Source organism: Ovis canadensis, chromosome 19 (genome assembly GCF_042477335.2).
Source record: "Ovis canadensis isolate MfBH-ARS-UI-01 breed Bighorn chromosome 19, ARS-UI_OviCan_v2, whole genome shotgun sequence".
NCBI lineage: Eukaryota > Metazoa > Chordata > Mammalia > Artiodactyla > Bovidae > Ovis > Ovis canadensis.
In genome coordinates this window covers 37,085,108-37,107,629 of record NC_091263.1, presented here as the reverse complement: position 1 = coordinate 37,107,629, position 22,522 = coordinate 37,085,108, and the positions used below count along the sequence as shown (strand labels likewise).

The window sequence follows — 22,522 nt, the reverse complement described above, 5'->3', positions numbered from 1 at the left end:
CAGGGAGCCTGTCCTTTGCAATCCATGGCGTCGCAAAGAGTCAGACACAACTGAGTGACTAAATGACAACAATATTCTTCATGCGTGTCCCTCGGTTCACATCATCTTCTCTCTTATAAGGACACCAGTTACATTGGATTAGGGGCCCACCCTGCACCACTATGACCCCATCTTAACTAATTAACATCTACAACAACCCTATTTCCAAAAAGGTCACTTTCTGAGGTCCTGGGATTAGGACTTACCCTTACCTTTTTGAGGGAGGACAGTTCATTTGAGCCTTTTAACAACCTCATGAAGAAAGGATGCTCACACTGCTCCTGTATGTATAACTAGATTTTCATTCAATCTGTTGGCTCCAAAGCCTGAGTTTACATCTTCTAAAGAGTTGCCTTATCAGTTGACATGTTTTCCCTCCCCTTTCTTCTAGGTGGGAAATATAATTTCCTGAGTTCTCAAAAACAATTTCCACCTTTTCTACCATAATATGAATTTGCTCTGCTGATTTTTAAACTTAAATTTATTTCATATCTTCTAATATTATCTGACTCAAGGGTGTGATCTAGAAATGACAAATGTTTTTGATGAGAGCCAACTAAAATGCCTAAAACACAAAATAGTTACGGCACAATAGCACTTGAAAGCTAATTCATTCAACAACCAATGTTGAGTGCCCCCTCAATGCTGAGCACTCTACTAGGCACTATGTAATAAACGCCATCAAAAATTCTTAATTTCTGAAAGTTTCCTACAGTCAGCCTTATCTGTAAGAAATAGACAAAGAATGATGGCATTTGTTACAGGGTTTGACATTTTTTATTTAGGTTATTTTCTATTATTTTTTATACAGAATGGTCTCGGGTAACTGCTATTTTCAAAGATGGTAAGAAGAACAATGGTGTACTCTGATACCAAATTTGAAGGAAGGAGTCTTGCTTGCCTTATCCTGAGACTCTGGACAAAAGTATTCTTTTTTCATAACTTTCCTTCTGTAGTCAAATTATGAATCTTTTAAAGAGTGCATTGGCTTTCTTGTGTTTGCTTTTTGCAGTCCGTCATCCATACATACATCTGTTTCAAGTGGACTTTGTTCTCTGGAGTGGCAGTCTCCTTAAGTAGAAGATTGTTGAAAATATATTTTGTGATATATCTTGGTTGTTTCAGTCAACATTTATAGAAGACTCATAGGCAGGCACTGTGTTAGGCACAGCAGCTACCAAGAGGAATAAAACACAACTTCGGACTTCAGTGAAACATTAGCTTGGAGCTTGGGTCACCTCCAAAATACTTGGATGAGTAGGTAAAGGAAGGAAACAGAGTGACTTAGAGCAAAGCCAAGCCAAGCGACTTTACAGTGACCATGTAAAGATATCATCTGGCTGACATGCCTGCCAGACTCTCTAAGCTTGTGCTTGCTGACAGGGCAGAGCCCAGGATAGCCTGAGGCTGGAATGTTTAAACTTGGTGTGCTTTAGAGCACCCTGTGGAGCTTTATATACCCAAACCCTATCCCAGACCAAGGTCATCAAAAGTTTTTAAGGCATGAGAATCTGCATTCTTAAAGAGAACCCTGGGTAATAAACAACTAAGTCTATAAATCTAGGGCTCTGCTGCCCAATATAGTAGCTGCTAGCCACATCTGGCTATTTAAGTGCAACTGAAATAAGTTTAAATAAAAGTTTTAAATTCCATTCCTCAGTCATACCAGCTACATTTCAAGTACTCAGTCACTACCCTGTTGGGAAGAGCCAACACAGAACACTTCTGTCATCAGAGGTTTGGACTGGATGTTGCTGATGGAGCTGTCACAGGTTGGCAACTCTCATCTCTCCTTCTCAAGGATCTATACATCTCTTCATTCCTTCCTTCCTTCTGACGTGTATCTTATTTTACAGAGTCATTTGTATATTTTGTCTTCTTCTTCCCCACAGGATTATAAATTATTTAAGCCCAGGGTCTGGTCTGTCTGGCCCTGTGACACAGTCAGCACCCAATGAGCATTTGTGTAATTAAATTAATCTAATTAAATTAGGCATCAGTTTATTAGACCTCTTTTGCATTTAGACTAAATCCAGATTTCATCAGAGTCTGGAAAAAAGATCAATCAGAGAGCAAGATTTTCCTAAATCACGGGCATTAGGATGGATGGGGAGAAGTTTATGTGCTAAATTGAAAGATTTTTCTTTTTCTTTCTTAATTTAAATAAAAGTATGACTTTTAAAAGCACAAGGTTGGGCTGCCCTGGTGGTCTAGTGGTCAAGAATCCTCCTGACAATGCAAGGAACATGGGTTCTATCCCTGGTTCAGGAAGATCCCACATGCCCATTCATCACAGCTACTGAGCCCAGGCACTGAGAGCCCGTGCTCCTTCTACAGCAAGAGAAGCCACCACAATGAGAAGCTCGCACACTGCAATGGAGAGGAGCCCCCACTCGCCACAACTAGAGAAAGGCTGCACACAACAGCGAAGACCCAGCACAGCCAAAAAATAAAGTAAAAGAAAATAAAAGCATAGGATTTGTATCAGCCCAAATTAGAAGAGACCCAGTAGGACTGTGAAAATTGCTGGTTTAATATCATTGTCATATTTGGGCACTTGGAAAGCATGTTTTAATTGATTAAGATATTTTCTTTATTTAGTAAGTGCCCACTATGTAGATGCCAGGCCAGTGTCATCGTGAACAAGACAGAAACAGGGTCTCTACTGTGAAGCTCACTTTGGCCCTGGCAGATAAAACATTGCCAAGGACTTGCTCTGCCCAGACAGGCTGGGACAGTAGAGGAGCATGGTTTGGGCTCTGGCCTCACACAGATCCTGCATCACGCTGCTGGCTCCAAGATCTTTGCCAGCTTGTTTCGTTTTTCTGAGTCTCCATTTCATCATCCATAAAAATAGATAAATTAATGTTTCCTACCTCATAGGGTTGTGAACACTAAATGAAATAACTTATGTCAAGTGCTTAGTGCAGTGCCTGTGGCATTGTAACAGCTAACTGCTGTTAGTAAATATGGACTGATATTGTGACCTCTACTCAGTCAACAGGAACCCACAACAAACATTAGGTGTAAAAATGAGAAGTGTCTACAAGGTTAGAAAATAATTTATTTTTTTAGAAAAGATGCTTCCTATCTTTTTTGGGCTAACAATTTAATTCCCTTTGCTTCTTATTTACATCTCTGCACCCAGAGTAACCAAGATCAATAGGTAAGTATGTTGGTAAATGCCCATCCCTTGCTTCATTTTTTATTTCTTTGTTTGGTAAAGGATTTAATTCATTTGGAACATTTCTAAGACAATTAGAAATGGAAATATTCTGGTTGTCATTCAACCTCTCAGTATAGAGAGGTATATGTACTTTTAAATACAGTGCTTCCAAAGGAGAATTCTTTCAAGAGGTTTACCATTAAACTGCTAAATGCAAAGACTTAATTAGCATTGTCTTATTAAAATAAATATAATATTTTCTTAATTCTAAAAATGATATTGCCTTTGAAAGTATGTTCTGGAAATGAGCATTGAACTTTGAAGACAGTAATGAGATAATTGGAGAGTTTGCAGGTTGAGCCTTTTCTGAGTCCTGCCCATTGTTTTGTCTGAGAGAGAAGGACAGCTGCTTCTAAACTTGTATTTCATATTAAGGTAAAATAGAATAAAATTGTGGTACCTACCAAAGTCTCCTGTAATGATTCAATCCAAACCAAACTGCAGAACTATTCTTGTGCCTTTGTTCTAAAATCTTTCTAGAATTCTAGAAAACTGTTCTCTCCTTAACTGAGGAATAGAGGATGTCTCAGTGGTACACGAGCATTTTGGCAAAGAGATGATCCATGCCTAGATCTATTAAGCTCCAATCATTTGGGAAGAATCTGTATTGCCTTTAAGAGCAAAAATGCTCCCAGCCAGCCACTCTATACTTTTGATACTTCATTGACAGTCATACTCCTCTGATTCAAAGTCTGGGCTTCTTTGGGATGATCATGTGGGAGGTCACATGTTACATGTGGGTGTGTTAGGCCATGGGCTGTGGAGCCAGGCTGCATCAGTTCAAATCCTGTTCCATCACTTTCTAGCTGCATATATTGAACACACTACTGAATATCTGCTTTGGTTTCTACTGTGTGAAAAGGGACAATCATAGCTCCTATCTCCCAGAGATGATGTAAGGCAAAAGTAAAGCACTACATACAGATTGGGCTTGAGAGAGAGAGGAGAAAGGAAAGGAAAGAAGAGAAAGGTGTTCCAGATAATTTTCAGGAAATGTGTTCATTTTCTTGTTGGAAGAGTAGATATTAACTCAGTTTTTGGCACCTGACTGTATTTTCTAAGTTGAGAACTCCAGAGGAAATGTGTGATTATTGAGATTCCCAGGCACTGCTCAAGACATGCTCTTTCATTAAATCTTCATAGCACCCATGTGAGGCAGACAGATGAAGATCCCCTTCCAACAGATGAGGAAACCATGGCTCAGAGAGTTGGACTAATTTGTCCAAGGTGATATAGATAGTGGCAGGATATGGACCTAGCTCTGTCTGCCTCTTTAGACCATTTCTTAAAAAAATTGTTGAGTATAATTTCTCTTAAAAAGCCAGGATTAAGTAGTGTTTTGCCGTCATAGGAAGGGCTGCTTATATGGGTGCTACTATGAGTAGAAACTCAGAAAATAAGTGTCAAGTACCTAAAATCCTGGAGCTACCAGAGTCCTAAGAAATCATCTATACCTGGCCCCAACTCATCCCTTACAGGCGGGAAAGATGGCCAGCATGATCTGAGTTGGAGGCATAACCAGAGCTAAGGACTCAGGTCATCTAACTGTTGGTCTAATGCACCAATCCTGTATCACTCTGATTTTTGAACTGCCTCCAAACCAGAAAAGACTCACAACTAGATAAGATTATGGCCTGAGCTTTATGTCCTTGACTCAGTCTTATTTGAGATTTTAGACAAGTTACTTGACCTCTCTATAACACATAGGGATGATCATACATTATAGCATATACATGTAAGGCACTCACTATAGTGGTTAGTCCATAGTAAGTCTTCTATTAAAGTAAGTCTATTAATAAAGTTAGCTATAGTCATTATTATAGTATTCATGAGGCCTCTCCTACCTTGAATGCTCAGTTCCAACTCTTACTAATTTTTCAAATCCACTTTCAGTTCAGTTCAGTCGCTCAGTCGTGTCCGACTCTTTGCACTTATTATATTTGAATATCTGTGCCCTTTCTTACAAAGTTTGCAATATACACAGTCCATCATCAAATTTTAAAAAGTTTAATTTCTGCATTTTACAAATTAAACTTGTGACTTGGTTGTGCTTATGTAGAACAGATCAACCATTATAATCAATTCACTAGCATGTTTTAAAAACATCAATAGACATTGTCTAACTGACCTGGCTTAATTTTTTGGAATAAACTGGCCATTAGCATGATTGATGGAGCTATCCCTGTCTGTGATCCACCTAAGCAAAGGTTAAGATGGAGGTTACTAAACAAGCCACTGCACTCTTCCTAAATCGAATGACATTTTCCTCTGCTTCTAATAAATGGTAACTGATTAACGGAGTGCTGGAGGCCAACATTCTTCAGAGAGTTTTGGACCCTCCCCATTTAGACCCTGCCAGAATATGAATTTCAACTAACCCAAGACTAAGTGGAAGCAATGTGGGGTTCCATAAACAGCCCTGTGTTTGGAGGGTAGGAATGCAGTCAAGCTTGGCCTCCAAATATATGATCTCACCTCTCTGAGGTGTCCTCTATGAAATGAGAGCTTGTTTGAGATGTGCCAGGTGATCTCCAAGGCCTTATCCAACTTTCATAGTTTGTATTTCTCATATTTCAAAGGGAGATGAGGCTGTTTGCCTTTGATCAATTGAAACCAAATCGATTCTGAAGTAGATATTATTCCCCAGGACTCTTCCACAAGCCCCTTCCCAACCATACCAAGCCACCTACTTAGATTTGGGTTCATCCCAACCGGCTCTGGGCTTCTGGCTTTTGTTTTCTTTTGGTCTTTAAAATTTTTTTTTTCTTTTGTAATTCTTCAGTCATGTGTCCTAGCCTGTTCTGTTTACCATGCCTGGCCAACCCTCCCACAAGGGCTAATGTGCTGATGATGCCCAGTTCCTCTCAGGAGACTAATAAATTGTGCCTCTAGCTTATACCCTCAACTTAGAGACCAGCTGCACCTCTGAGCTTTTCCCAGAGGTGCTGGCTGATGCTTTACCTGCAGTGTGATGGATTTGCCCCAGCCCAAAACAGGAAGGAAAATTTGGGGTAATCAAAAGATATGTGTGGCCATCCTCTGCTTTACACACTACCGCATTTGTACTGCCTAAGCATGCCAGAGGATTTTTGAGTCCTTATTAGTTAAGAATAACATATATAAGAAGAAAATAAAATTAGGGAAGGGATGATCACAATTTTCTCTAGGAACCAGAAAAACCAACACTGAATTTTAAAGTGGTCAGATCAGGAACTGCTGAATGGAGGAGAAAGGCACTTGTGTTTTATTTTGTTCCTCTGCCAATTAACTGGGTCATGCTGGATCACCTAGGGTATCTCTAAGGTCCTGCCTTTTAAAGTAGGTGTTCCAAAAGAAAGGGGTGTAAAATGAATTTCTGTAAATGTAATGATTTTTTAAAAAGCACTAAGGTGTTGAAGGATGAGAAGCGGATGACAGAGGATGAGATGGCTGGATGGCATCACTAACTCGATGGACATGAGTTTGGGTAAATTCCGGGAGTTGGTGATGGACAGGGAGGCCTGGTGTGCTGCGATTCATGGGGTCACAAAGAGTCAGACGTGACAGCAACTGAACTGAACTGAACGAAACGCTCTTTTTAAAAGCGCTAAAGTGTTGAAGAAGAATCTTGAGAGTCCCTTGGACTGCAAGGAGATCAAACCAGTCAATCTGAAAGGAAATCAACCCTGAATATTCACTGGAAGGACTGATGCTGATGTTGAAGCTCCAATACTTTGGCCACCTGATGTGAAGAGCTGACTCATTAGAAAAGACTGATGCTGGGAAAGACTGAGGGCAGAGGAGAAGAGGGTGGCAGAGGATGAGATGGTTAGATAGTATCACTGGTCAATGGACATGAATTTGAGCAAACTCCAGAAGATGGTGAAGGATAGGGAAGCCTGGCATGGGGTTGCAAAGAATGGACATAACTTAGCGACTGAACAACATCAAAAGAAGTTTTCTTCAGAACAAAGAGTCACACACATCTTAATACGCTGAGCTTCTAATTATAGGTTTTCATGTGGGAAGTATTTGCTGATAATATTTGAAAACTGACATCTAATTATCAGGTACTCCCATTAGTTAAGCATTATTGGTGATATTGTTACCTATGGAGATATTTAAATAGTTCAGAGATTTCAAACTGGCCACATGCCATTAAAGGTCTCATAAAGCACATAGTTTTGTTTTAGCTTGTACAGATATAAATATCTGTGGATGCCTTTTGGAGTGCATGCACTCTCCACCTTTTTACATGACCATTATTTCCTTCTGTGTTCTACTCAACTGACTTTACCCACCTGACCCCTGAAGGTACTGCAGTTTGAGATCCTTGGCATAATCATCAAACACCATGCCCGTATAACAATTTAATAACCAAAAAAGAGAAACAAAGGAAAGAAGGAAGGGCAGGAAAAAGGATTACCTCTCTGAAATGGCAGGAAGTGTAGTTTTCATGACACTGGAGAATGGGCTGATGAGATGACTTCCTGAGGATTGTGTTGGTCTCGGAAGCTGCTACTGTCTTTCCTCTTGACCCACTTTCTGTGAGATAAATAAAATAGGACTCAGAGTACTGGATTTGCTCAAGGTCATCTGAAAAGTTTGTGGTGAAGCCAAAATGAAGAATCGTTTCCCTGGTGTGCTCGTTCTGTTGCTCAGCCCATTCACACACACTGCTGCACTCTTTGCTGATGAATAATGTGGGCTCTCAGGAACAGTTCCTTATGCAAAAGCGCCTCTGCGAGCTCCATTACATCCTTACAAGGGGATACACTTTATTGTTGCCTTAATGCATTATGGAGATGATTATAGCTCTTCCTCCCATATGCACCCCCTATCTGCGGTCACTAACACATGCTACAGGGTGCTTCATTTTGGATAATGTGCGAACAAGGAGCGTAATTTTGGGAAATGGTTGGAGAAAGAAATCTAAACGTCAGAAAGAGTCAAGGGCCAGAAGAAAGTGTAAGAAACTAATGCCTTTAAAAGCAGTTCTTGCAGATTCAGAGTTCAGAACGCATTAGCAAGACCTTCTTTCATTCTTAAGGGAAATAAAATATACCCTTCATAAAGAAACCCCTGCAATCTCTGTCTTTCTCTCTGGTTCTACCTGCTATAGCCATCTGCCTTGTTAGAAGGCCTCTGGCCAAGTCCTTTTCAGAACTTGCAGTTGCTGCTGCCAAAATGGCACTCTACTGATTTCCACCACCCTTTCATCCTCAATGCCCGTTAAGAGACTCCGATTCAATATGAGACACCAAACCTGTAAGTAGTGATGGCTAACACCTGTTGAGCACTTGCCATGTGTAGGATCCTCTACCAAAAGCTCCCTATTTAACATCTCATCCTAATTCTCTTACCAAAGAAGGCTTTATGATAGCCATTTTCTGAAAAAAGGAACCAGACTTAGAAAACTTCAGTAACTTGCTCAAGGTTACAGAGCTGAATTTGACACCAGGTCTGCTTCTCCAGAAACTTCACTCTTAACTCTGTGCTAAATTCCTGTTTCAAAAAGCTTACAGACTTTGTGAATCATTAGGCACTTGTACCTGGAGCAGAAGTCAAGGTGGCCTTCAGACATAGGGGAGTTCCTTATGGGAGGTCAATCCATGGAGTGAGGTTTGCTCTACCGTACCACACCCACTTCAGCCCCCATAACAGAAGAATGGATAGAGAGAGAATGTGTATGCAGACAATTTTTGTGTCTAACCAGAAGGAAAGCTTACTGGAATAAAAATCCCTTCTCTCCATTATTCAAGCCATTCCGCAAAGAAGACAATCAAACCTGAATGCTGTGTTAGCCCTGGATCTATGTGGGGAACAACAGAGCTAAAAGACTGATTTTTCTGAACATTATGTACATGGTGTGAATTTCGCCACCGAAGAAACTTTGCATAAAAGCATATGTCTGCTAAAGGCATTTTCTTCAGCTTTTAGGAGGTCAAAGTTTTAGTTCTTCACTGATGTAACTAGTAGTGTCTATGAGATGATGTTAATTTCCAGGTGAGAGGTTTGTGTTTCACAATTCGCTTGCCTGCAACAAGTTTTAATTTAGCCCCAGTGCAATATTTGCTCTCTGGGTTTATAACATTAATTCCAATAATACTGGGTAAAAATAGAATGGAAATGGTAAGCAATAATTATTTTTGAAATAATTAGAAAAAATAACTCTTTTTCTAAATACCTGTCATACCCAAGAGTCTTAAAGAGATTTGCTTATTCATTACCTCCCAATCACACTGCAGAGTGAGAATGAAATTTAACGGGGAAATTTGATGAGGCTCCAGAGATTCAAATAAGGATTTGTGGTCTCAGTCTGTGCTGGACTCTTTCCCAGATTCTGGGCTGAATACTTTCACATAGATTATTTTATTTAGTTTCCACATATGAAGTATGTATAATTAGTCTTACTTTAAGCCATGGAAACTGAGACACACAAAAAATGTATGTAGTTTGTATAAGGTAACACTTCTAGTAAGTAAGTGAAGAAGTCTGATTCTGAATCCAGACCACTTGATTCCCCCAGGATAGAATCCTTTCTGTAATTTGAGAGCTATCTGTGTTTAGTGTAACTAGAATTTGTACAACCGTCATGTTACTGTGACTTGCTTATTTCTTTTGCCCAGTTCCCTAAGAACTTCATGCATAAAGATTCTAGCCCAAATTCCTATCAACTATTGTGATTTTGTTAAACTAACATCCATCTGCATGATTCAGTGGGGGAAATGGGAATCAGTGCCAATTTCACTGATGGTGATGACCATGCAGTCCATTTCCTTTGAAATTTTATATGCAGAGCAGAGTGTTCCAAACATATAAAAAAGAAGCATCAAATTTAATTATATAATTGCTCATGGACTCTTTGAAAGGCATCACTGGCCAATTCTGGGCCTTTAAAGCTATGATTTGTTATTATTTAAGGGACCGTTCCTTTAAACTGCCATACTTGTTTATGGAAAACACGGTCTTCTCACATTTGACCAACTTTGGTCCAATCAGCCCTAGAACAAATCAGTTTTACTTTAAAAAATAATCTGTGCTAGCCATTTGTTATTTGTTGCAGAATTTAAGATCTTAATTTGTGTGTTGGTGATAAAAGTTGGCCTGTATTATGATTAACTTACTTTATTATAGTAAAAAGCCCTAACATTAAATGTTGTTGTTCAGTAGCTAAGTCATGTCCAACTCTTTGCAACCCCACTGACTGAAGTATGCAGGCCTCCTTGTCCTTCACTTAAACTTACCATTTTCCATTTTCTAAATGTATAGTCACACTGTTGTACGGAGCTCTCAAAACTTCTTCATCTTGGAAAACTGATACTCTGAGTATCAGAGTAAAACTGAGTATTAGTTTTCCAAGATGAAGTTTAAAAATTTTTTAAATCTAATCTCTTTCCCCTCTCTACAGTCCTTAGCAACCACCTCCCTACTTTCCGATTCTGTGATTTTGATTATTTAAATAATTCATATGAGTGGAATCTTAGAGTATTTGTCTTCTGTGACTAACATTTCATCTAGTGTAAATGTCCCCAGGGGCCATTCATATTGTAGATGTGACAGGATTTCCTTCTTTTTTAAAGCCTTTTTATAGGTGTATAAGACCCCACTTTATGTATATGCCATGTTTTCTTTTTCCATTCATCCATCAGTGGACATCTAGGTTGCTTCCACTTCTTGCCATTATAAATGACACTACAGTTTACATTGGTGTGCACATACCTGTTTGAGATCATGCTTTGAATTCTTTGGGATAAATACCCAGAACTGGGGTTGCTGAATCATATTGTTATTCTATTTCTAATTTTTTGAGGAGCCCTCCATACTGTTTTCTATAATGGCTACACCATTTTACATTCCAACCTGTAGTGCACAAGAGTTTTAATTTCTTCACATCCTCATCAAAAGTTTGTTCTTTTCTGTTCTTTTGACAGTGACTATCCTCTTGGGGCCCAACTTCATTCTTTTGCATCTGGATACCCATACCATTTATTGAACAGACTATCCTTTCCTCATTGTATAGTCTTGGCGCTCTTGTCAAAGATCTTCTGATAATATATGGAAGAGCTTATTTCTGGGCTCTCTGTTCCATTGGTTTTTATGTCAATCTTTGGTCATTATTACTTTGTAGTATGTTTTAAAATCAGGAAGTGTGATGCCTCCATCTTTGTTCTTTGTTTTCAAGATTGTTTTGGCTAGTCAGGGCTCCTTGAGATTCCATGTAAATTTTAAGATTTTTTTCTTTAATTATCTTTAAATATTGTCATTGGGATTTTGATAGGGATTGCATTGAATCTAAAGATCATTTGGGGTAGATAGTATCTTAACAGTGGTAAGTCTTCCAGTCTATGAACATGGAATTTCTTTCCATTTATTTTCATCTTCTTTTATTTCTCTTAGCAGTATTTTATAATTTTCAGTGTACAAGTCTTTCTCCTCCTTGGTTGAGTTAGTTTATTCCTAAGTATTTTATTATTTTTGATGCTATTGTAGGTGGGATTCTTTCCTTAATTTCCTTTCTGGGTGGGTCATTAACTTGTATAGCTACACAACTGATTTTGTGTCCTGCTGCTGCTGCTGCTGCTGCTGCTGCTGCTGCTGCTGCTGCTGCTGCTAAGTCACTGTGTCCTGCAGTATTGTTTAAATTGTTCATTAGTTTTAACAGCTTGGAGGATTTTTGCATGACATCTTTAGGGCTTTCTTCATAGAAGATCATATCAGCAAACAGGGACAGTTTTACATCTTCCTTTCCTCTTTGGATGGCTTTTATTTCTTTCTCTTGTCTAATTGCTCTGCCTAGGAGTTCTATTACTAAGGTAAATAGGAGTGGCAATTGTTGCATTGTTCATGATTTTAGATGAAAAACTTAAACTCTCATCATTGAGGCTAATTTTAGCTGTGGGCTTTTCATATAGAGGTTTTATTATGTTGAGGCAGTTTTCTTTTACTCTTAGTTTGTTGAGTGTTTTTATCATGAAAGGGTGCTGGATTTTGTCAGGTGCTTTTTCTGAATCAATGGAGATAATCATGTGGGTTTTGTCATCCGTTCTGTTAATATGGTGTACAGTGATTGATTTTCATATATTGAATCATCTTTGCATTCTATGTATGAATCCAACTTAATCGTAGTGTATAATCCTTTTAAAGTGCCATTGAATTCAGTTTGCTAGTATTTTGTTCAGGATTTTTGGATCAATATTCATCAGATATTGGTCTGTAGTTTTCTTCTCTTGTTGCAATAATGGCTTTACTTTTAAACACTGTTAATGTATGGTTCCTGAGACATAACCTATGTTTTAAAATGGTATAGGGACTCTATGAAGCTTTGTTCTATGTATAATGTTCAAAAATAAGTCTGGGAGAATACAATAAAGAGAATTTACAATGGTATACAAATAGAAACATCCTAAACACCTCCTTTTGTGTTAAGGAAGTTTTATTCTCAGCTCCCAAAGGAGCTGAATGCTAGTTTGAGAGAATATATCTTCCCTCCATGTTTGATATGATAGCTGACATTCTGAGCTTGTGTGGTGTGTTTGTTTAAAGAAGTTTGTGTATGTGTCAAGGAGAATTTTGAATATTTTGATATAATAACCTCATCATATAAACTAAAATGGAGGGATTCCGCATGATAATATTCAAAGGATAGCCCCATAAAAGATACTCTTCAATGATAACAGACTGTTTTGGGAGTCTCACACAACTTAAATATATGTTTTACTTTCTGCCATGTTTTCTTCAGTTCAGTCAGAATTTAAAAATTAGGTGAAATTCCATCTCAGAGTTATTAAAGGTATATTTATTCTTCTGGTTTTTCTATTATGAATTAAAATTAAGGAAAAACCTGTGGCAAAATGTTCTTAACTGAACATCTATTGTGACCACTGTCCCTATTTTAAGATTACTGTAAATGGAAACAAGAGTAGAATAAACTTGTGGAGTTAATAATATTTGGAAAATGCTATTCTCTGAGGTATGTTTTTATTTTATGGCATTTCTTGATAAAAGTCACAATCAGGTAGTGTTAAACATTGAAAAGTTTTGCAGATCCATGATATGTGCTCAAGTATCCACATCAAGGGGAGGAGGATGTCAGTATGTTTTACCCCACTGAGGACAGTGAGCATCTAGCATTACGCAGCACACAGCCTCCTTCTCCCACTTCTGATTTCCCAGATCTGTACTGGATGGTTTTTTAAAATTCCATCTTGTCTGCAAATAGAACTGCCTTATGACCCAGCAATCCCACTGCTGGGCATACACACTGAGGAAACCAGAATTGAAAGAGACACATGTACTCCAGTGTTCATTGCAGCACTGTTTATAATAGCCAGGACATGGAAGCAACCTAGATGTCCACCAGCAGACGAATGGATAAGAAAGCTGTGGTACATATACACAATGGAGTATCACTCAGCCATTAAAAAGAGTACATTTGAATCAGTTCTAATGAGGTGGATGAAACTGGAGCTGATTATACAGACTTAAGTAAGCCAGAAAGAAAGAAAAACACCAATACAGTATACTAGCACATATATATGGAATTTAGAAAGATGGTAATAATAACCCTGTATGCAAGACAGCAAAAGAGACAGAGATGTAAAGAACAGTCTTTTGGACTCTGTGAGAGAGGGAGAGGGTGGGATGATTTGGGAGAATGGCATTGAAACATGTATACTGTCATGTAAGAAATGAATCGTTAGCCTAGGTTCGATACAGGATACAGGATGCTTGGGGCTGGTGCACTGGGATGACCCAGAGAGATGATATGGGGTGGGTGGTGGGAGGGGGGTTGAGGGTTGGGAACTCATGTACACCTGTGGTGGATTCATGTCAATGTATGGCAAAACCAATACAGTATTGTAAAGTAAAAAAAAAAAAAAATAAAATAAATAAATACCTTTTAGGAAAAAAATAAAGTGATTTGATACCTAAAAAAAAAAAAATTCCATCTTGTTAGACCAATAACTTGGTTTGTGTATCTTATAAAACAACCTGAAAAATGTACAATTTTTCATTCTTTCTACATATATATATATATATATATATATATATATATATATATATAACAAATAGAGAACTGCATGACTATTTGTAGCATTATGCTTCTTGGTCCCTCACAAGGATAACTGTGTTTTGTAAAGAATGAGGGTAGTAATAGCAGCTAATATGAATTGAGACCTTACTGTCTATTGAACACTAGGCTTCAAACATGTTATATGCTCTACGTTATTAATCCTTATAGTAATCTTCTGAAGATAAAGGGAACACTAGTCACTGAAGTACCTTCAGTACTCAGAGCTGAATTGCATTATAGCAAGTGTAAGGAAATATATATCTCTACTTTTAATATCGTAGCAAATGACTGGACTGGTCTTGGGAGAGCAGGACAGACACTGAATCCATGACTTTTACGTGTGATGTAATCTGAAAAACCAGCAGCATTAGCTACTGTATGATCTTTACAAGCAGGCGAGCAATGCATATTTGACTCCAGAAGACCTTATCAAAATCAATAGATGATACATGGCTAAATAAAATCAAACATCTCCAGCTTTCCTTCTTTTACTTATCCTCCAATAACCACTGTATAGCTAAAATTAAATAGATGAGAGCTATAATAAGATAACAAATATAATTAACTTTTATAAGCATTTAATATCTGCCAGGCACTACACTAAGAGCTTTACATAGATTCTTTTAGTTCTCTCAATAATCCTATGAGAGAGATACTTTTATGACCAATCCTGCTTTATGGTTGAAGAAGCTGAGGCTTTAAGAGGTTAAATAACATGCCCTTGTTATTTAACATGTTAAATAAGGTTGAATAACATACCCTTGTATAGCTATTAAGTGACCATGTCATTTCCTATGAGACGGATGAAATCATGCATGTGAAATTATATATAAAGATGTACAAGTGTATTTGTATTTTTAATGAAGGCCAGTAGTGTGGTGGACTAGAGTCCTTTTACAGTTTCATTCAGTCAAAATCAGACGTGTCTATGAGAATACAAGAAAAACTGATATTTTTCTTTTGTAGTTCTGTTAAATTAAATTTTTGCATAAGAATAATTGAGCTAGATCAGCTGTGGCTGAATATGTCTACCATTTGGAAAAGAAAGAATTTGTGAAAACAAATGAAGAATACAATTAAAATACAAAGAGGAATGACCTTTTAATTTTTTTTTTTGAGCCATATATGTAGTTTCTACAGTTACCTTCATCTTGGAAGAAATGACATCTGTGGGCTTTTCTAAGTGTTTTTATTAAGTGTGTGTGTATATGTGTGTACCTGTGTGTTTAATGATTTCACTCAATAATACAAGAAGTCCCAATTAATTGTAAAAGTGAAGGAACACTAAAACTAGTTTAGTAAGTGTAATAATATATTAAAAGTATTCTACAAATTAAAAGCTTGTTTAATTACTTTGAATGTTATTAGATTTAATGTGATTGTCTTTTTAGTAGACAAAGAAAAGCTGTAATGTAGAATGTATATGGAGTAAACATAACATTTGTCCTAATCTGATTTTCAGGCACATCTCCAGACTTTGATTTGGCTGAAATAACTTATGCCATAGAGCTGTGCACATGCCTGGAATTGAGAGATACAGGTAAAGAGACTCCAGATTGCTTCCTGCCTTTTGAAACTCCAGGAAATCATCACTTCAGACTCTGGAATTCTACAGTTTTCAACAGAGACTTTGCTTAAATGTTTACATTTTTTGCTTGCTGTCTTTCATACCACTATATAGTGCTCGTGTTTTGTTAAAACTTAACAATTGTCAGGAGTTCAACTTGCTTGGCAAGCCAGCATGGCTAGGATGAGCTTTGTTTTAGCAGCTTACCAGATGGTGCTGAGCTTGCTCATGACTTCATTAACTGGGTCTTCCCTACAAAGTAGTGAGTGTCCGCAACTTTGTGTATGTGAAATTAGGCCCTGGTTTACCCCTCAGTCAACGTACAGAGAAGCCACCACTGTTGACTGCAATGATCTCCGCTTAACAAGGATTCCCAGCAACCTTTCCAGTGACACTCAAGTGCTTCTCTTACAGAGCAATAACATCGCCAAGACTGTGGATGAGCTACAGCAGCTTTTCAACCTGACAGAGCTAGATTTCTCCCAAAACAACTTTACAAATATTAAGGAGGTAGGGCTAGCAAACCTGACCCAGCTCACCACTCTACATCTGGAGGAAAATCAGATTACGGAAATGAATGATTATTGTCTACAAGACCTCAGCAACCTTCAAGAACTATACATCAACCATAACCAGATTAGCACTATTTCTGCCAATGCTTTTTCAGGCTTAAAAAATCTTTTAAGGCTCCACCTGAATTCCAACAAATTGAAAGTGATCGATAGCCGCTGGTTTGATTCCACACCCAACCTGGAAATTCTCATGATTGGGGAAAACCCCGTGATTGGAATTCTGGATATGAACTTCAAACCTCTCTCAAATTTGAGAAGCTTAGTTTTGGCTGGAATGTATCTCACTGATATTCCTGGAAATGCCTTGGTGGGCTTGGATAGCCTTGAGAGTCTGTCATTTTATGATAACAAACTGGTCAAAGTCCCTCAACTTGCCCTGCAAAAAGTTCCTAACTTGAAATTCTTAGACCTCAACAAAAACCCCATCCACAAAATCCAGGAAGGGGACTTCAAAAATATGCTTCGGTTAAAAGAACTGGGGATCAACAATATGGGGGAGCTCGTTTCTGTGGATCGCTATGCCCTGGATAACTTGCCTGAACTCACAAAGTTAGAAGCCACCAATAACCCCAAATTATCTTACATCCACCGCTTGGCTTTTCGAAGTGTTCCTGCCCTAGAGAGCTTGATGTTGAACAACAACGCTCTGAATGCCGTTTATCAAAAGACAGTAGAATCCCTTCCTAATCTGCGTGAGATCAGTATCCACAGCAATCCCCTGAGGTGTGACTGTGTCATCCACTGGATTAACTCCAATAAGACAAACATCCGCTTCATGGAGCCCTTGTCTATGTTCTGTGCCATGCCACCTGAATACAGAGGGCAACAGGTAAAGGAAGTTTTAATCCAGGATTCCAATGAGCAGTGCCTCCCAATGATATCTCATGACACATTTCCAAATCATTTAAACATGGATATTGGCACAACAGTTTTCCTAGACTGTCGGGCCATGGCTGAGCCGGAACCTGAAATATACTGGGTCACTCCCCTGGGGAATAAGATAACTGTGGAAACCCTTTCAGAGAAATATAAGCTAAGTAGTGAAGGTACATTGGAAATATCTAAAATACAGATTGAAGACTCAGGAAGATACACTTGTGTTGCCCAGAATGTGGAAGGGGCAGACACTCGAGTGGTGATGATTAAGGTTAATGGAACCCTTCTGGATGGTACCCAGGTGCTGAAAATATATGTCAAGCAGACAGAATCTCATTCCATTTTAGTGTCCTGGAAAGTCAATTCCAATGTCATGACGTCAAACTTAAAATGGTCATCTGCCACCATGAAGATTGACAACCCCCACATAACATACACTGCCAGGGTCCCGGTAGATGTTCACGAATACAACCTAACACATCTGCAGCCTTCCACAGATTATGAAGTGTGTCTCACAGTGTCCAATATTCATCAGCAGACTCAAAAGTCATGTGTTAATGTCACAACCAAAAATGCTGCCTTTGCGCTGGACATTTCTGATCAAGAAACCAGTACAGCCCTTGCTGCTGTAATGGGGTCCATGTTTGCCGTCATTAGCCTTGCGTCCATTGCTGTGTATGTTGCCAAAAGATTTAAGAGGAAAAACTACCATCATTCATTAAAAAAGTATATGCAAAAAACCTCTTCCATCCCACTAAATGAGCTGTACCCACCGCTCATTAACCTCTGGGAAGGTGACAGCGAGAAAGACAAAGATGGTACTGCAGACACCAAGCCAACCCAAGTTGACACATCCAGAAGCTATTACATGTGGTAACTCAGTGGATATTTTGCTTCTGGTAGTAAGGAGCACAAAGACGTTTTTGCTTTATTCTGCAAAAGTAACAAGTTGAAGACTTTTGTATTTTTGACTTTGCTAGTTTGTGGCAGAGTGGAGAGGACGGGTGGATATTTCAAATTTTTTTAGTATAGCGTATCGCAAGGGTTTGACACAGCTGGCAGCGTCTCTAGGCTTCCAGTTTGTGTTTGGTTTTTATTCTTATCATTATTATGATTATGGTTATTATATTATTATTATTATTATTTTGTTTTAGTTGTTGTGCTAAACTCAATAATGCTGTTCTAACTACAATGCTCAATAAAATGATTAATGACAGGTTGGGGTTCCCCTGTGCTTTTACCAGTAGCATGACCCCTTCTTCTGAAGCCATCAGCAGACAGTACCGTGTCCTCCAAAAAGCTAACACAAGGTTGTGAAGCAGCATTGAAACTTCTGTAGCAATCTGGTCTATAGACTTTTAACTCAAGAAGCTAAGGCTAGACTTGTTACCTTTGTTGAATGATGTTAGTTGACTGTACTGTAATGTTGTATCAACTAAATTGAATGTTTGCTTTTGAACAACAACTTTTCTTTTTGTAATAGTTAAAAGGCTTAGAACAAGCTAACAGGCAATAGAAATATGTATATCAGATTTTTTATGTAACAAACTACATGTTAATTGTTACCTTATTCTTTTTATCTTTAGTAGACACTTTAAAAAAAAAAGACAATAATTTTGTTGTGTTTAACTCACCAACATGTGGTGTATAATGAAGACAGAACTATAATAAATTAGTTTTGTTCTGATTTTTTAGAACACTTGCAATAATGTATCATTTATAGTTCTTGCTAGTTGCAGTGGTGATATTTTTCACATCCCTAAAAACAACCACCAAAATAAACTACGGACAGCATGTTGCTTTTTGAAACTAGGCCTAAAAAATTTTGATTTCTTTTTCTAAAGGAAGAAATAAATATTTTAATGAAAAGGATTTCTATATTTTAAATATTACTGATGAGACCTAATGGAAGGGAAAGTTCATATGAAGAAAAAAGGTATATTACTGTATCCCATGTAGAGCTAAATGTAGCAAAAGACACAGATACATTGGCTGTGTCACATTCCTTCTCTGTAAGGGTCTTGTTAAAAATATGATTTTTTTTTTTTAGTAGTAGTCATATTCCCCATCAGTCTAAAACATAAGTTCCAAAGTGTATTGCATGTTATTCCTTTAACAGCTGTCATTATGCCTAGATACATAATAATCCACATATCAGTGGGGAGATGTCTACTGAGAAAAGTAAGTGATTAATAGAAGAGAGAACAATTTCTCTACAATTGGCATTTTACATCCAAATAATAGGTATAAACAGTTTTGCAGAATAATGTGTTTCCCGAATAATGTGTGTGAAATTTAGAACAGAAGGAGCCAGATTTAGGTAGGAGGCCAGATCCACAAAGTAGGGGAGGGGGAAGATTTAAAGGTATAGTTAGAGGAAGGAGGACCCACTTGAAGATGCAGATTGATACAGCAGAGAAATGTTTTTAAAAGACTGTTCCAGCTGGCACCTGCTCCCAGAGACATGCTGTCACACCAGGAACGATGAGATTGTAAAAAGAAATTGAGAGCAAGCTGGTGCCAGCTGAGCAAAAGCAAGGGAAAGGGAGAACGAAGTGCAGGTGAGGAAGGATGAAGGATTTCTTTGTAAAATTCCTTTTCTGTGTGTGTGAATCTCTTAGAAAAAAATCGTCACCTTCCTTCCCATAGAGTCTACTGTGTAGAAGAGAAGTTCAAATGCTGAAGCAAGTGAGCTGCATAGAAAAACAAAGAGTATTTGAATAAGAGCATCTGTTTCCACAGCCTTCATTTGTTGGCAGAAAAACTGGGGCCCAGAGAAGGATTGTAACTTGCCCTGGTCAGACTTTTATCCATGGAGAAGGCTGCCTCCGTCTGTTGCTCTGGGACCAGCAGCCTTCTAGACTACGGTGCAGAGCTTCTCTTTTACAGTTCTCACAACCTCTGGTGCCCTTCTTCACAACGGCCTTGTATCTTCAAGTTCCCATTTATTCAGGATGTATTTTAGTACAAGGGCAAACGAAAGGGTCAGGAAAGCTTCTGCCTCACGGTATTTGCCTTTTACATGTAGGATACACCGGGGACTAGAGATGCTTTGGATGCAGCCTTGGTTGGGGAGGGTTTCCTGCTGGGGACTCTTGTCTTCAAATATCTACAAAGAGTAATGGACTACCCAACAAATTCTTCTGCTAGTTCTGCAAACTGTGAAAGGAGAATGATGCCAAAGCATTAGGCCCAGACCAGGGAGGAGGCATTGTTTATCCCATACAGCAATGACTTGAACCTGGCACATAATCAGCACTCAGATATTAGTGCCGTAAATGAAAAAACCACCACCACAACAATGACAAAACTACTTCCCTATTCTGGATATGTAACAAGGGATCGCAAGAGTCGGACACGACTTAGCAACTAAACCACCACCACCACCACCAATAAGCAGCAGGAAATCCGAGTGTTTTTTGCCAACTATCTTCTGCCAGGTCAGTTTGGGGGTAAAACCCTTTAACTCCTTCTCCAATAAAATATTTGAGCTTCTTTTTCTTTGTCCGTGCTACTTGGTTTGGTTTTCAGTTGAGAGAAAGCAAAATAGTATAGCACTTTTTTTTACCCTAACCAAGTATTTTCTCACTTGTACTTAATTTAATTTGATAGTTAGACAGCCAGTGAAATTAGACATCAAACTAGGTCTTGATTGGTAATGGAAGTTATATCACCTTTACCAATGAAGTGACTATTATAGGTCACTTTCTAATTTCATATTTTTCTCTTTCACTTCCTGTACCCTCAGGGCATATAATGTTTCTCTAACTTGATTTTACAAGGTTATTTTTGGATCAGTTTCTCAAAACAGGCATTCCCAAGTTTGCCTAATTGAACTGATGCCATGAATATAAAAACAAATGCAATGCTTGATTATCAAATTTTCCAATTTGCCTGTGTGATTGGCCAAAAGGTATTCTATCCATTCTTTCACAAACAAACAATACTGAAATCTATTATCTTCTCTTATGTGGTTTTCTATTTATTCATTCATTTATTTGCTAAGGACACCATGATCAGTCCTTTACTTGGTGTTTGCTTTCTATCTCTGTAGTCATGTTCCAGGGCATTTTCTTTTCTTCATTACTGGGGAAAAAATTTTCACATCCCTAACATTTTGCCAGGAAAACCATACTTTCTGCCTTTCTATTCACTGAAAAGGGGAGTTTAACTACTTCTGATGCATTCTAAATACAACTGAAAAATGCTTTCTTCATCTAAGTTCTGTCACTCTCACTCTGCTGGCAAATAGACTTTTTTAAAATTGTTTATTCATAAGGGATTACCTGCAGGGAAAATGTCTCTTAAAAGACTTTGACAATCACCATTCATCCAGAGTTCTGGAATTATTTTGACCTACAATCCCTGCCAGACTTGATCTAATCTGGTGTTGGCAAGATCTCTGCTCTGCCCCCCTTGCAGTGATACCAGCTCCTTCACTCTGTACTCCAAATCAGGAACTTAGGGTACATGGTAAGAATAAAGAGATAGCAAGGGAGTGCTTTATTTTTGTACCTGCTTATTCAGCATTGCCCAGCACAGGTTGAGAGAACTAAATGGATGTCTAGTATTGTAGAGCTCCTCAGACACTTGATGGTACTAATACGAAGTACATAGCATTTCCCAGTGATTTCACCATTAGGATATTTCAGGCTACTATTCTGTATTACAGATCCTGAGAATCTGAGGATTTAATTTAATCTCCAAAACAGTCCCGATAAACTGGGTTTTTATTCTTCACGATTTTATAGAAAAGACAACCAAGGCCCATTTGCTGTTGTTCAGTCACTAACTCGCGTCCAGGTCTTTGCAACCCCACAGACTGCAGAATGCCAGGCTCTTCTGTCCTCCACTATCTCCTAGAGTTTGCTCAGATTTATATCCATTGATCTAGTAATGCTATGTAACCATCTCCTCCTCTGCTGCTCCTTTCTCTTTTTGCCTGACACCATTCAGTCTCCTCCACATCCACCTGGCACCCTTCTAAGGTGGAAGGGGGAGCATCTACCAAAGGAGAGGCTGGAGGTCACAGGCATGTGGAAGAAGGCAGACACAGCACATACGGAGCATTCATGGGAGATGACTCTGCAAACTTAATATCTTAAAGTTCTTCTCTCTTCCCCTCTAAAGCTCTGTGCTAGGAATTTCTGAGATACCCATCAAAACTATGTTCACATGAGGCTTAA

The 22,522-nt window shown here is 38.4% G+C and overlaps 1 protein-coding gene and 1 long non-coding RNA gene across 2 annotated transcripts in view; one reads left to right on the top strand and one right to left on the bottom strand.

The window, feature by feature from the left end:
• Nucleotides 1-18,311, top strand: part of LRRN1 (leucine rich repeat neuronal 1) — a 42,269-nt gene extending 23,958 nt beyond the window's left edge. Inside the window, exon 2 of the mRNA XM_069561816.1 lies at nucleotides 15,784-18,311. Within this exon, the coding sequence (XP_069417917.1) occupies nucleotides 16,063-18,213 (2,151 nt within the window). The 5' untranslated portion in view covers nucleotides 15,784-16,062 and the 3' untranslated portion in view covers nucleotides 18,214-18,311. The remainder of the gene's footprint in view (nucleotides 1-15,783) is intronic.
• LOC138424620 (uncharacterized) overlaps nucleotides 1-22,522 on the bottom strand; it is a 694,361-nt gene that overhangs the window by 249,378 nt on the left and 422,461 nt on the right. The window contains exon 7 of the long non-coding RNA XR_011250888.1: nucleotides 7,671-7,789. This is a non-coding gene — a long non-coding RNA (uncharacterized lncRNA). The remainder of the gene's footprint in view (nucleotides 1-7,670; nucleotides 7,790-22,522) is intronic.